Source organism: Eleginops maclovinus, chromosome 14, assembly GCF_036324505.1.
Source record: "Eleginops maclovinus isolate JMC-PN-2008 ecotype Puerto Natales chromosome 14, JC_Emac_rtc_rv5, whole genome shotgun sequence".
In the NCBI taxonomy this organism is placed as follows: Eukaryota; Metazoa; Chordata; class Actinopteri; order Perciformes; family Eleginopidae; genus Eleginops; species Eleginops maclovinus.
In genome coordinates this window covers 15,061,007-15,075,775 of record NC_086362.1, presented here as the reverse complement: position 1 = coordinate 15,075,775, position 14,769 = coordinate 15,061,007, and the positions used below count along the sequence as shown (strand labels likewise).

The window sequence follows — 14,769 nt, the reverse complement described above, 5'->3', positions numbered from 1 at the left end:
CTATTGAACATTAATTTTAACAAAGGATATGGATAACATATGGCCCACGGCAGTTTTGTCATTGTATGTATAGCCTATATTTGTATTACGCTATCATCATTCAACATGTAGAATGAACGTGTAATCTATAGAGTCGATTTACATAGATAATTCACAACCATGAACCTAATCTGGATCTTAAACCTGCCAATTGCCAACAATTGTTACTACATATAAAATATGTTTTCGTTTTTAGATCGCGTGTTTCAAAGGCATCTGCGTCTTGTGTACATAACACAGCGCAATATGAATACTGTCATTTCCAACAGTGAAGCGTTATATGTGCTTACGAACACTTTAATCAAACTCTACACACGGTCGCCAGCGTTTGTAGATTTTGTTCGTAACTCCAAACTTTTCGTAGCTACTAAAAAGTTGACGAATGCGAAACCGAAATAATTGATCCGAACGGATCACGGATCATCCGTTGCTCCACTACTAGCTACTCACTAAACCACACACGGATGTGTATTTGTTCATTACGTGTTCGTTTTCATCCCTCTCATATCTGACCACAATGACATAGCCGCCAGTAATATCAGGTAACAGGACGGATGCTGTGGAGATTAGCCTTCACAAACGTATTCTTTTCGCATTGAACGAGGTGACGTAGAACTGGTCTAGCTAGGCTAACTTTAACACAATTCACTGAGGTTAGCTAGCAACCTAACAAGCTGATAAGCTTAAGCTTAACACTTTATTTGGCTAAAATAATTTTACTTCAGCAACGTTAAAATGATACAGCATACAATGTTTTTGCCAGATTAGCTGCTACTAGACTTACCTCAAAACTTGTATCTGTAACGTATCCCAAAAATTGTCCAGAAGAACCACTCGCTGACGACTGAGCACTCCACTCCAAGAGGGACCGATGGGTAAAAGAACGCGCGCTGTGGTTTATCTTGCTTATGATTGGTCGGTGGTCGTGGAACGCCAGTCATTTGAACAAAGATTTTATTTATTGTGATAGCAAACTTGTTTCTTGCTCATTATACAGTCGGTTATACAGTCTATGGTTGGTCGGTCAGTCGTCGCTCAGCCCCCCCCCCCCCCCCCCCCTAAAAAAAAAAAACTCTTCGGATCTACACGATTCACGTCAATGACATATTTTGAGTTGAAAACGGCGAATTTCGCCGAAAGGTGACTAGTTTGCAGGTATGATTACAAAAGCAACACAATCATCGACCCGACGCAGCCCCCGACTGTTGTTGTTGTGAGCAGCGTTAGGGAGAAAATCAGTGACGTAAATGGTGATGTCATGACGCAGCACCAGTAATGTAGCTGTCAAAACACAAATGTCTAGGGATAGCCTACATTATCTAAGTGTTGTATGAGCATTATGACCGGACATTTTGACCGGCAGGTTTTGAACTGACCTGTTTTTTTATATATTTTACCAGCTAAAAACCGGTAATTACCAGCTAATGGAAACCCTGGTCTGTATGTCTGTGAGACAGGGTCAGTGCTATGGGAATACTAAAAACCCTCAGAAAATGATCGGTAGTGCAAGATAAACATTTCTTTTTGGGGGGATGTTGTCACTCATATTTTTCTGTATCTTACTTTGATTTGGGGGATTATCATGGTATTGCACTTCCCATAATGTGGGGATTATGGGGGATGTAAACAGGAAGTATAAGGTTGCCATGAAGTAAGTTAGTTGGCTAAAATGTGCCACCTTTTTAAAACTGTATTTGATTACATTTTGTTAAGTAGAAGTAGTGATTTAGCTTTAGTAACTCCTGTTAGCAGTGTATCCATAGAGACAACTTTTCACTGGATTAATTTGATACTGATACAGATAATTATAACATGCACAAAACATGAATGTCAGGCAGGTTCCCGAGCTGTAAGGGCCAAGGAATAAAGAGGACATATTTTGCTCACTTTCAGCTTCATATCAGTGTCTCTACTGGGACATGTCTCCATGCTTTAATGTTCAAAACACTCTTCATTTTTCTCATATGCCTGTGCTGCAGCACCTCTTTTCACCCTCTGTCTGAAACCAGAGCCCAGTCTGCTCTGATTCGTTAGCTGACCGGCTCTGTTGTGATAACTCAACATGCTTAGAGATGTGATCATTTTGAAGCGCATTGTGGCTAACAGTTGCAAAGGTTTTTAAATCAGCTGCAACCAGTGTTAATTTTGTCAACGAAAACTATGACGACATTTTTTCGTCAACGACCTTTTTTATATTACTAAGACGAGACGACGACAAGCTAAAAATAGATTTTTGATAATAAAAACTATGACGAAATCTATAGTTTGTTTCCGTTGACGAGACGGGACTAAAGTGTCAAAATATAGGATATTTTATTTTCCCCTTCCGACTTCGGGTTCAATAACCCACTTTGTCCAAATAAGTGGACAGGCAATCTCTTCTTTTGGAGGCCGTTAAAACCTGTTACACATATGCTTTTGTTGTTCCGCTCACTTCTCCAGACACATACACGCTCGCTCGCTCACTCTCGCTCGCTCTACCATGCACACACATACATGCAGCGCCACGCCCCTCTCTCTCTCTTAAAGGGATAGGCGATCTGCCTCTGACTGTCCCTTATAGCAGAACACCAGATATTACACACAGTGTTAAGAGGGTGAAATGTTGCTTTACGAATTTCAACACTTAATACTGTCACCTTGATTCCAAAGTCAGATACCTGTATTTGCCTAACTGAATTAGTTTATAGAGAGAAAAACATTTTGACTAAAAGCTGACTAAAATGTAATGATTTTTCATCGACTAAAACGTTTTGAGTTGTCGTCGACTAAAACTAGACTAAAACTATGAAGGATAAAAAGGACTAAAATGTGACTAAAACTAATAACCATTTTCATCCAAAGACTAAGACTAAATCTAAAATAGCTGCCAAAATTAACACTGGCTGCAACTTCCTGCCTTCACTCCCTCCCTCCTTCCCTCCCTCCGAGAGAGTGAGAGCCTCTCCTGTAATTCAGCTACGCAGCACATGAATAATTAACAGTCACTAAAGACGTGAAGTGTTGCGTGTCTGACCTTGGACTTGCTGTGCCGGATAAGGGCCGACAGCAGCCTATTGGACTCGCCCATCACCCCCGCGTGATCTTTGGCTTCACACCACTCCACCAGCCGTTCCACCAGCTTCCCATTGGTTCCCAGCTGGTCTGCGGCTTCAGCTGAAACAGCACATCAGACAAAGTCCAGGAAATAATACATTATCAGATCATTTGCATAAATACGCCCATCTGATTTTCATTTGGTGAAGCATCATTTTTTAAATTAAGCTGAAATGGAATTTTGAGTTTCAGATTTAAAAGAAAACCACAATTTTTTGTTACTCCGACTATAAAGCTTTTTTTTATATGAAACCATCTGTTCACTGTCAAGACCTGAGCTTCAGTTCCTATATCTGTGTGTCTTCATGACTCAGAAATGAGCCGGCTAAGAGTCTCTTCACTATCGCACCAAAGCTTAAATAAAGCTGAGGCACAGACTCTGGGTTTACTTGGAGTATTGAATACATCTGCTTTCACAGGGACTTCCAACTTCCTCAGCTGCTTTATGCAACATGGCCATGTTTTCAGAATATATAGAATTTAGACTTTAAGACTTTAGTGGACATATTTCATGTGAAGATTAATGGATTTGGTTCCAAAATAAGAGACCTGATGAAACCTGTACCTTGTGTGTCGATGAGCATACGCAACGTCCCCAGGAGCTTGAACTGGACCGGAGGCATCTCTGATTGCAAGAACTTCAACACCACGTCTGCAACTCCAGCTGACAGCATCTTGGATTTGTTCACCACTGGAGATAGGAAACAACATCAAACACAGGAGCAACAGAGCAAAGACTTCATCGATTATAATGTCCACGTTTAACAAATCTATTGGCATTATGCATGCATATCTAAAGTTGTGCAAATTTCCCTGCTTTGGGACACCCCCCGGGCTGACAGAGACAGTAGTTGAACGCACCCCTCAGACTATGACGTCACTTGTCACGCGCATCCCGCTAATGGACTTATAGAGACTGGCGGCGAGTGAACGGGTCGCTGTGTGTTCTACAATCGTGCGTATATGAATCCGTAAGTGTTGGTATCGCATAATCACCTGTTGTTGATGGCTGTTATTTCATGCCAGTTTAAACCTATACAAATCATAAACGGTACATTTACATATTGTTTCCATTACTACGGCAGTAGTGTTTGGCTGTAAGTGTGACTGCCTTTTAAAATATCAGTGGATTCACTTTCTGTTTGCTGCGACTGTTTATTATATTCTGTACATATGATTGTAATGACGATCCAGTTGTATGATATTGCAGCAAACTCGGTAAACTTTTATGCCATCATTCAGCCACCATTAACACATGTAACTAACCTACACTTGCTGCGGTCAAGTGAGCCCTCTTGCGGGCATTTTTGGTGCAGCAGATAAGCAAACCTATTGTGCATTTTGTGAAAGATGCATGACATTTCTACCAGTTTTTTTCAGATGTGGAGTCATTTGGAATTTGACCTTCAAATGACCTTTAAAAATAAATATTGTGAAAAAAGTCTGTTTTAGTTATTTTTTATAACTGAACATGCACAAAACACACATGAACACCTTGTATCCCTGTGATTGTATAATGGCATTCAAATGACCTTGAATTTATAATTAAATTAATAATGCAAAAATATGTGTGATATTTTTGTACGTAATGTTTACAAATGTACACTATGTACAGTGCCTTGCAAAAGTGTTCACCCCCCTTGGCTTTTTTTAATCTATTTTGTTACATTACAACCTGTAATTTAAATGTTTATAATCTGAATTGTATGTGATGGATCTGCACAAAATAGTCTAAGTTGGTGAAGTGAAATGAGAAAAATATATATAAAAAAATATTTTTTTTAAATAAAAACTGAACATTGGCATGTGCATATGTATTCACCCCCTTTGCTATGAAGCCCCTAAAAAGTTCTGGTGCAACCAATTACCTTCAGAAGCCACATAATTAGTGAAGTGAAGTCCACCTGTGTGCAGTGTCACATGATCTGTCAGTATAAACACACCTTTTCTGAAAGGCCCCATAGGCTGCAACACCAGTAAGCAATAGGCATCACACCATGAAGAACAAGGAGCTCTCCAAACAAGTCAGGGACATAATCTTCAACTGGAAAGAACATGGGACCACAACAAACCTGCCAAGACAGGGCCGCCCACCAAACTCACAGACCGGGCAAGGGGGGCATTAATCAGAGAGGCAACAGAGAGACCAAAGGTAACCCTGAAGGAGCGGCAGAGTTCCACAGCAGAGACTGGAGTGTCTGTGCATAGGACCACAATAAGCTGTACACTCCATAGAGCTGGGCTTTATGGAAGAGTGGCCAGAAAACCATTACTTAGTGTTAAAAATAAGGAGGCACGTTTTGAGTTTGCCAAGGCATGTGGCCGACTCCCTAAATGTATGGCGGAAGGTGCTCTGGTCAGATGAGACTAAAATTGAACTTTTGGGCCACCAAGGGAAACGCTATGTCTGGCGGAAACCCAACACATCCCATCTCCCAAAGAACACCATCCCCACAGTGAAACATGGTGGTGGCAGCATCATGCTGTGGGGATGTTTTTCAGCAGCAGGGACTGGGAAACTGGTCGGAGTCGAGGGAAAGATGGATGGTGCTAAATACAGGGATATTCTAGAGCAAAACCTGTTTCAGTCTGCCTGTGATTTGAGACCGGGACGGAGGTTCACCTTCCAGCAGGACAATGACCCGAAGCATACTGCTAAAGAAACACTCGAATGGTTTAACCGGAAGAATTTAAATGTGTTGGAATGGACTAGTCAAAGAACCAGAACTCAATCCAATTGAGAATCTCTGGTTTGACTTGAAGACTGCTGTGCGGAAACCATCCAACATCAAGGAGCTGGAGAAGTTTTGCCATGAGGAATGGGCAAAAATACCAGTGGCAAGATGTGGAAAGCTCATAGAGACTTATCAAAAACGACTTGCAGCTGTAATTGCCGCAAAAGGTGGCTCTACAAAGTACTGACATTGGTGTGAATAGTGTGAGTGTGAATAGTTATGCACGCTGAAGTTTTCTGTTGTTTGTGCTTTTCATTGTTTGCTTCACAATAAAAAAAAAAAACACATCTTCAAAGTTGTAGGCATGTTATTTAAATGCAATGATGCAAACCCTCAAGCAATCCATCTTACTTCCAGGTTGTGAGGCAACAAAACATGAAAAATGCCAAAGGGGGTGAATACTTGCAAGCCACTGTACAATCCCTTGCTCAGCTACCCTGGATGTTGGCTCTAGACCACACCCACAACTCCAGATGGCTTGCAGTACATCTCTGTGACATGATGAACCTCTCAGAGAAACATCCAGACAAGTTTTCTTCTATTGCAATTGACCACTGCCATGAACAGAATAACTCCATCATCAAAGGATCTGGTGGAGCCGTTGGCCTGACTGAGAATCCTGCCGCACTCAGACGATGGATGGTTCCAGGTCCAAAAATCGCCAGAATAGTAGCAGAATTTGAGGACCAGAAAAAGTCTGGCATTGATGACCACCATCACAAGCAGCAGTCTGGCATACAACCAGTCCTCATGAAGCAGGTCAGAGTACTCACAAGAGTTGTGGAGGAGATGGGAAATCCATTTTTAGAGGAAAGTCAAGATCTGTTGATGCTGGACACAAAAGACATCGCAGAAGCAGTGAGAAAGGAAACCATCGGTGGGCAGTGGTGGCAAAGTGGTCAGGGGCTTGGCCTGGGAACTGGAAGGTCGCCAGTTCAAGTCCCCGAAAGTGCTACCGTGGTGTCCCTGAGCAAGGCACCTTTCCCTACACTGCTCCCCGGGCGCCGTACATATGGCAGCCCACTGCTCCTAACACTAGGACGGGTCAAATGCAGAATTCTTGAATTTCCCCACGGGGATTAATAAAAGTACATCTTTCTTAACGAACAGTACACAAAATGTATAAATAAACGACTAGAGCAGTGTTTTTTAAAGTGGGTTTTCCCAGCCCCCCGGGGGGCCACCAGGGGGGGGATCGCGAAAACTTTGAGGGAAAGGGAAAAAGGGGGTAAAATAAAAATGTTAATGTTTTTTTTAGATGTTATTAACAACTGCATATCTATCAATCTATGTGTCTTTTGATGCCAATCTTTTAAAATATATATATTTTAAAAATCACACGATCGCCCTTAAAGCCAATCAGAATTGAGCTGCCACTACTGAGAGTGAAACTGAGTTGCTGAGTAGAAAACTAGCTAGCTACCTACTGCTAAAAGATGAAATGGAAAAATGTCTTCAAAGAAAAAGACCATCTGGCGATCGGAATGAAGATGCCCCCGCTGCAAAAGACTCACAGCCACAGAATACCTGGCCACCTAAAACTCGGAGGTATGAGCCATCATACATTCAGTTTGGCTTTACCACGGCAAGTAAGAACGGCCGTGATGTGCCTAAATGTGTTCACTGCCTCGAGATCCTCGCCGAACTAGTCTTTAAAGCCATCTAAACTTGATTGACATCTCAAACAAAAGCATCCAGCAAAAGCTAATAAATCTATAGACTTTTTTAAAAGACAAGAAGTGCATCTAGCGATGCAATAGGCTACATTTAAGCAGCAAGCCAGCGTCCCCGAGCCGGCCTTGAAGGCATATTTTTTTGCATCATACCACATGGCCCGAGCAAAGAAACCGCACACAATAGGAGAGGATTTAATTCTACCAGCTACCATAGATATTGTTCGGGAAATGCTAGGTGAAGATGCTGCCAGCAAAATCAATGCGGTACCACTCTTGGATAATTCTGTGAGCCGACGGATTGGCGAAATGGCTCAAGACGTATCTGCTCAGCTTTTGGAGCAAGTGAGAGCTAGTGAATATTTCGCTCTGCAGCTGGATGACAGCACGGATGTATCAAATGTCGCAGAATTGCTCGCATACATCAGATTTATTTCAGAAGACAACTTTGTTGAGGAAATATTATTTTGCAAAGCACTGGAAGGTAGGACCACAGGAAGAAACATTTTCCAATCTTTAGATGACTACATCGTCTCACATGGACTTGACTGGTCTCGATGTATGGGTGTGTGTTCAGATGAGGCAGCGGCTATGACAGGCAAACAAAGCGGAGTGACAGCGGCAGAAGGCCCTGAATGTAGTGGCCACGCACCGCATGCACCGCGAGGAACTTGTTGCTAAACGGATGGATGATGAACTACATCAGATACTACAGGAAGTTATACAAGTAGTGAATTTCATAAAAGCTCGGCCCTTAAAACATCGACTGTTGGCGGTGGGGCGGTGCTGAATCGTGTTTTTGAACTGCGAAGGGAGATCGGTGAATTCCTCTCTTCTGAAAATCATCAACTGGCTGGCGGTTTTTCAGATGCCTCATGGCTTCGGAAACTTGCATACATGTCGGACATATTCCAGCATCTAAATGTCCTGAACAGAGCATGCAGGGGAGTGAGACGTACATATTACATGTGCAGGACAAAGTACAGGCTTTTACAAAGAAAATCGCCCTGTGGTCGACCAAACTCAAGGAGGGAGTGACAGAGATGTTCTAACAGCTTCACCAAGCGCTTCGGTCATCCGGTGTTGATCCAGGCATCATTTCACCACTGATCCAGTCGCACCTAGCGCACCTGCTGGGATATTTCTAAGACTATTTCCTTGACCTGGAAGACAACACAAATCAGAACTGGATACGAAACCCATTTGCCCCAGGAGTAGGTGAGAGTCTGGATCTTATGTCCCAGGAGACATGGCAAATGAATGGGAGTTGAAGGTGAAATTTCAAGCTGTTTCACTCCCACAGTACTGGCTGTATGTCAAAAAAGACTATCCTGCACTGGCTGAGAGGGGTCTCAAATCCCTTCTTCCATTTGCCACCACATACCTCTGCGAGTGTGGCTTTTTTACATTGAAGGTATTGAAAACAAAGCACAGAGCATGTCTGCAAGTGGACAATGACATTCGTCTCGCACTGACAAACCTAAAACCTAGGATTGATAAACTGTGTAGGAGCCACCAAGCCCACCCCTCCCATTAGTGAGGGAACAGGCATACACAAAGAGAACACAGTGAAATGACAAGGACTGTTTATTACTGAAAACACACTGAATGTAATGAATAAATAGCGAAAATAAATAAATACTGTACATATTTACTATTAATATTACTGTTTAATATTATATATTATTCTATATATATTATTAAGAGAGAAATCACTTTCAAAAATGCAAACAAAATATGTTTCTTGTTCATATTACTGTAAATTATTATATAATATTATTAAGACAGAAATCACTTTAAAAATATGTTTACTGTTGATATTACTGTTTAATATTTAGTTAAGAATGTTTATAACAGAAGACACAATGAATATAATGAATGAAAAACAAAAGATTAAAGCAAAAACATGTTTACTGTTAAGAAAAGAAACTGATTATCTTTAATAAAATGTATATTAAGAAAATGTATTATGAAGCTGTATGTTTAATTTTTTATATTTGCCATCATAATGTACACATCATCTAAAAAAGAATTGCAACGGGGGTCCCCGCCAGAGGATAAGGCTATATGGGGGTCCTTGGCATGGCAAAGTTTGGGAACCCCTGGACTAGAGAACCCATCAAAGCCAGTCACAGATCGCCTTCCAAAAAACAAGCTGACACTATTCAGCCATCCAACTATCAGGACTCAGTCAAACGAGAAAATGCAACTTGCAGCACTGAAGAGTGATTGCAATCTCTTCTCACGTCTGTATGTGTCGTACCAAATACGTGAAGGTAATCTAGAAGACTTCTTCAGCCACGAAAACCAGGCAGCTCCTCCATCTTTGTTCAAGGGAGGGTTAGGGTTGGGTGAAGCAGGGAACAAAGTGACAACCACTTAGAACCACGGGCCCACCACCTACGGGAAACAGCGATGGGGTCGGGTGCGCTGCCAGAAGGGTGGCAGTGAAAGCAGAGGGTCTCGACCGACCAGACCCGGGCGGCAGAAGCTGGCTTTGGGGACGTGGAACGTCACCTCTCTGGTGGGGAAGGAGCCGGAACTTGTGCAGGAGGTGGAGCGTTACCAGTTGGATCTGGTGGGGCTCACCTCTATGCATAGCGTCGGCTCTGGAACCTTACTTCTTGATAGGGGTTGGACTCTATTCTTCTCCAGAGTTGCCCAAGGTGTGAGGCGGCGAGCGGGTGTGGGAATACTCACAAGCCCCCGGGTGAGTGCCGCTTTGTTGGAGTTTACCCCAGTGGACAAGAGGGTCGCCTCCCTACGCCTGCGGGTTATGGGGGGGAAAACTCTTGACTGTTGTGTGTGCTTATGCACCAAACAGCAGTTCAGAGTATTCGGCCTTCTTGGAGACCCTGAAAAGAGTCCTGTATGGGGCTCCCGAAGGGGACTCCTTAGTCTTGCTGGGAGACTTCAACGCATACGTGGGCAATGATGGAGACACTTGGGGGGCGTGATTGGGAGGAACGGACCCCCGATCTGAACCGGAGTGGTGGTTTGTTGCTGGACTTCTGTGCTAGTCATGGGTTGGCCATAACAAACACCATGTTCGAACATAAGGATGCTCATAAGTGTACGTGGTACCAGAGTACCCTAGGCAGAAGGTCCATGATCGATTTTGTTATCGTATCATCGGACCTGAGGCCGCATGTTTTGGACACTCGGGTGAAGAGAGGGGCAGAATTGTCAACTGATCACCAGCTGGTGGTGAGTTGGGTCGAGTGGCAGGGGAAGCCGCTGGACAGACCTGATAAGCCCAAACGTGTAGTGCGGGTGAACTGGGAACGAATCCCAAGTCCAGGAGGCCTTCAACTCACACCTCCGGCAGAGCTTTTCAGGCATCCCTGTGGAGGCTGGGGACATCGAACCAGAGTGGGCGGTGTTCAAAGCCTCTATTGTTGAAGCTGCGGCGGGGAGCTGCGGTCTCAAGGTCTTAGGTGCCTCAAGGGGCGGTAACCCTCGAACCTCCTGTTGGACACCGGTGGTCAGGGAAGCCGTCTGACTGAAGAAGGAGGCCTTCCGGGATATGTTATCCATGGGTACTCCTGACACAGTTGCAAGATATCGACAGGCGCGAAGGGCAGCAGCCTCAGCCATGGCCGAGGCAAAGCAGCGGTTGTGGGAGAAGTTCGGAGAAGCCATGGAGAAGGACTTTCGGTCGGCACCAAAGTTGTTCTGGAAAACCGTCCGACACCTTAGGAGGGGGAAGCAGGGAACCATCCAAGCTAACCCTACAGTAAGGATGGGACGCTGTTGACCTCAACTGATAGGGTGTTAGGGCGGTGGAAGGAGCATTTTGAGGAACTCCTGAACCCGACATCTCCGCCCTCTATGTTAGAGGCGGAGCTGGAGTATGAAGCGGGATCAACTCCAATCTCACAGGGGGAAGTCACTGAGGTAGTTAAACAGCTCAACAGTGGCAAAGCCCAGGGGGTGGATGAGATCCGCCCAGAAATGCTGAAGGCTCTGGGTGTTGAGGGACTGTGATGGTTGACACGTCTCGTCAACATTGCGTGGAAGTCGGAAACAGTACCGAAGGAGTGGCAGACCAGGGTGGTGGTTCCCCTTTTTAAAAAAGGGGATCCAGAGGGTGTGTTCCAATTACAGAGGCATCACATTACTCAGCCTCCCCGGGAAAGTTTACTCTAAGGTGCTGGAAAGGAGGGTCCGGCCGATTGTAGAACCTCAGATTGAAGAGGAACAATGCGGTTTTCATCCTGGTCGTGGAACGACGGACCGGTTTTTTACTCTCGCAAGTATCCTGGACGGGGCATGGGAGTATGCTCATCCGGTCTACATGTGCTTTGTAGATTTGGAGAAGGCGTATGACCGGGTTCCCAGGGAGATGCTGTGGGAGGTGCTGCGGCAGTATGGGGTGAGGGGGTCTCTACTCAAGGCCATCCAATCTCTGTACTCCCAAAACGAGAGCTGTGTCCGGGTCCTCGGTAGTACGTCGGACCGATTTCCGGTGAGGGTTGGCCTCCGCCAGGGCTGCGCTTTGTCCCCAATCCTGTTTGTGATATTCATGGACAGGATTTCGAGGTCGTGGGGGAGGGGGTCTGCAGTTTGGTGGGCTAAGGATTGCACCACAGCTTTTTGCAGATAATGTGGTCCTAATGGCTTCATCGGTCTGTGACCTTCAGCACTCACTGGATCTGTTCGCGGCCGAGTGTGAAGCGTTTGGGATGAGGATCAGCAGCTCCAAATCTGAGGCCATGGTTCTCATCAGGAAACCGATGGACTCCCTGAACCACTCCCTGGTAGATAATGAGGCCTTACCCCAAGTGAAAGAGTTCAAGTATCTCGGGCCTTGTTCTCGAGTGAAGGAACAATGGAGCATGAGATGGGCCGGAGAATCGTAGCAGCGGGAGCGGTACTGCAGTCGCTTTACTGCACCGTTATGACAAAAAGAGAGCTGAGCCAGAAGGCAAAGCTCTCTGTCTACCGGGCCATTTTCATTCCTACCCTCACCTATGGTCATGAAGGATGGGTCGTGACCGAAAGAACGAGATCGTGGATACAAGCGGTCGAAATGGGGTTTCTCTGCAGGGTGGCTGGCATCTCCCTTAGGGATAAGGTGAGAAGTTCAGTCATCCGGGAAGGACTCGGAGTAGAACCCCTGCACCTTCGTGTTGAAAGGAGCCAGTTGAGGTGGTTCGGGCACCTAGTAAGGATGCCACCTGGGCGCCTCCCTAGGGAGGTTTTCCAGGCACGTCCAGCTGGGAAGAGACCGAGGGGTAAGCCTAGGACCAGGTGGAGGGATTATATCCCTTCGCTGGCCTGGGAGCGCCTTGAAATCCCCCAGTCAGAGCTGGCTGATGTGGCCAGCGAAAGAGAAGTTTGGGACTCTCTGCTGGAGCTGTTACCTCCGCGACCCTGACAGATAAGCGGGAGAAGATGGATGGATTTTTTCTTCCCTGATGGCAAGGGCATGTTCCAAGATGACAACGCCAGGATCCATCGGGCTCAAATTGTGAAAGAGTGGTTCAGGGAGCATGAGACATAATTTTCACACATGGATTGGCCACCACAGAGTCCAGACCTGAACCCAATTGAGAATCTTTGGGATGTGCTGGAGAACACTTTGAGCAGTGGTCCGAATCTCCCATCATCAATACAACATCTTGGCTAAAAATGAATGCAAGACAGAACATTTTTTTGTGACATTCCAGAAGCTTGTGGAAACGATGCCACAGCGAATGTGTGCAGTAATCAAAGCTAAAGGCGGTCCAACGAATGTGAGTGTGTGACCTTTTTTTTGTCCAGACAGTGTACTTTAGGTATTGTTTTTATACCATTCAGCTGACTTTTTCAGCATTTATGTGTACGTACTGTTCCTAGCAGGAAATTGTTACACAGTGTTTACATTGCTGTCTACATTGCTGTTTAAAATCAGTTGGTATTAATGTTGTCATTACCCTGTTTGCACTATTACCTGCTTGAACAGCTTTACTAATTTTGTATCCTTGTTTGTCTATATTTTCATAGATAACCACACACACCCACACACTCAAAAGAACAAAACAACTGTACTACTCCAACTCATGTGGAACCATAAAGTTTGGTTAACGACACCCCCTGGATTGCTGCAATCTTTCTGACTGAAGATTTAGGCCAGCATTGTGTACACCCAGTATTCCATCTACATCTATTTCACAAAAGTGTTATGACTAATAAATGTATCCTTTGATTTTTAGAGCAAAGTTAGCCTTTCCGAGCCTACTGCCAGATGCTGCTCCGATGATGACAGCGTTGCTGATTTTGATAGTGCAACTTAGTCTCCATGGGGATTTACACACTTACAATATTTATGCATGGATGGTTATGACTTACTAAAAGGAACCAAGCAATTCCATGTAAATACAACATTCAGCACCCCCATATAGCCCAAATGGAACAATCCTTTTTTCCTTACCCAATTTTACCACCACTACGACAGCTAACATCAAGTGGATCTTTGAACTACTAGATAATGTAGCTCCTGCTGTGTGTGTGTGTGTGTGTGTGTGTGTGTGTGTGTGTGTGTGTGTGTGTGTGTGTGTGTGTGTGTGTGTGTGTGTGTGTGTGTGTGTGTGTGTGTGTGTGTGTGTGTGTGTGTGTGTGTGTGTAGTAGCTCACCAGGTATGGCCAGGTTACGCAGGGCGCTCAGTGCTGCATGTTGCACGGTGACGTTGCCTTCATCAACGTGGCGGTCCAACAGCTCCAGAAGCTTCTGCACAATCCCGGTGTCCACCATGTGTATACAGTTCCCGTCTAAAATCAACAAGAGCAGATATCCTGATAAGTAAGAAGCAAGTAATACATTTTACTAACATTTTTTGACATCCTGAATGAGGCTGAATCATCCCAAATCTATAGTATGCCCGATGTCTGTGCATGTATTTTATTTTTCAGATAAAAAAAGATAAAGACCACTTAAAACTAGGACCGAGCGATATGGAGAAAAACACTATGTGGATATAACGGCATGGATGATATATGGGTAAGGGCAAATAATAAAGCAGCTTTACTTCAATACAGCCTATGAAACCATGACAAACCTTTAACCATGTCAAACATGCTGAACACTTTATTCACAAAATGGAACTTACCGTTGCGTGCAAAGTTAGCGATGGCCAGAGCCCCCGCTAGCTGCAGCTGGTGGTTATGGGATGGGATCCAGGACAGAACCCTCTGGAAGACGCTGCCCTTTCCCCCCTCAAACAGCTTCTGCATGGACTCATCTA

The 14,769-nt window shown here is 44.6% G+C and overlaps 1 protein-coding gene across 2 annotated transcripts in view; it reads right to left on the bottom strand.

Moving 5' to 3' along the window:
- Positions 1-14,769, bottom strand: part of rap1gds1 (RAP1, GTP-GDP dissociation stimulator 1) — a 48,642-nt gene that overhangs the window by 8,861 nt on the left and 25,012 nt on the right. For both annotated transcript variants that reach the window (XM_063900511.1, XM_063900512.1), the window contains 4 exons: positions 14,635-14,766; positions 14,162-14,296; positions 3,701-3,826; positions 3,056-3,195 (listed from right to left, as the gene is read on the bottom strand). In XM_063900511.1, the coding sequence (XP_063756581.1) occupies positions 3,056-3,195; positions 3,701-3,826; positions 14,162-14,296; positions 14,635-14,766 (533 nt within the window). The remainder of the gene's footprint in view (positions 1-3,055; positions 3,196-3,700; positions 3,827-14,161; positions 14,297-14,634; positions 14,767-14,769) is intronic.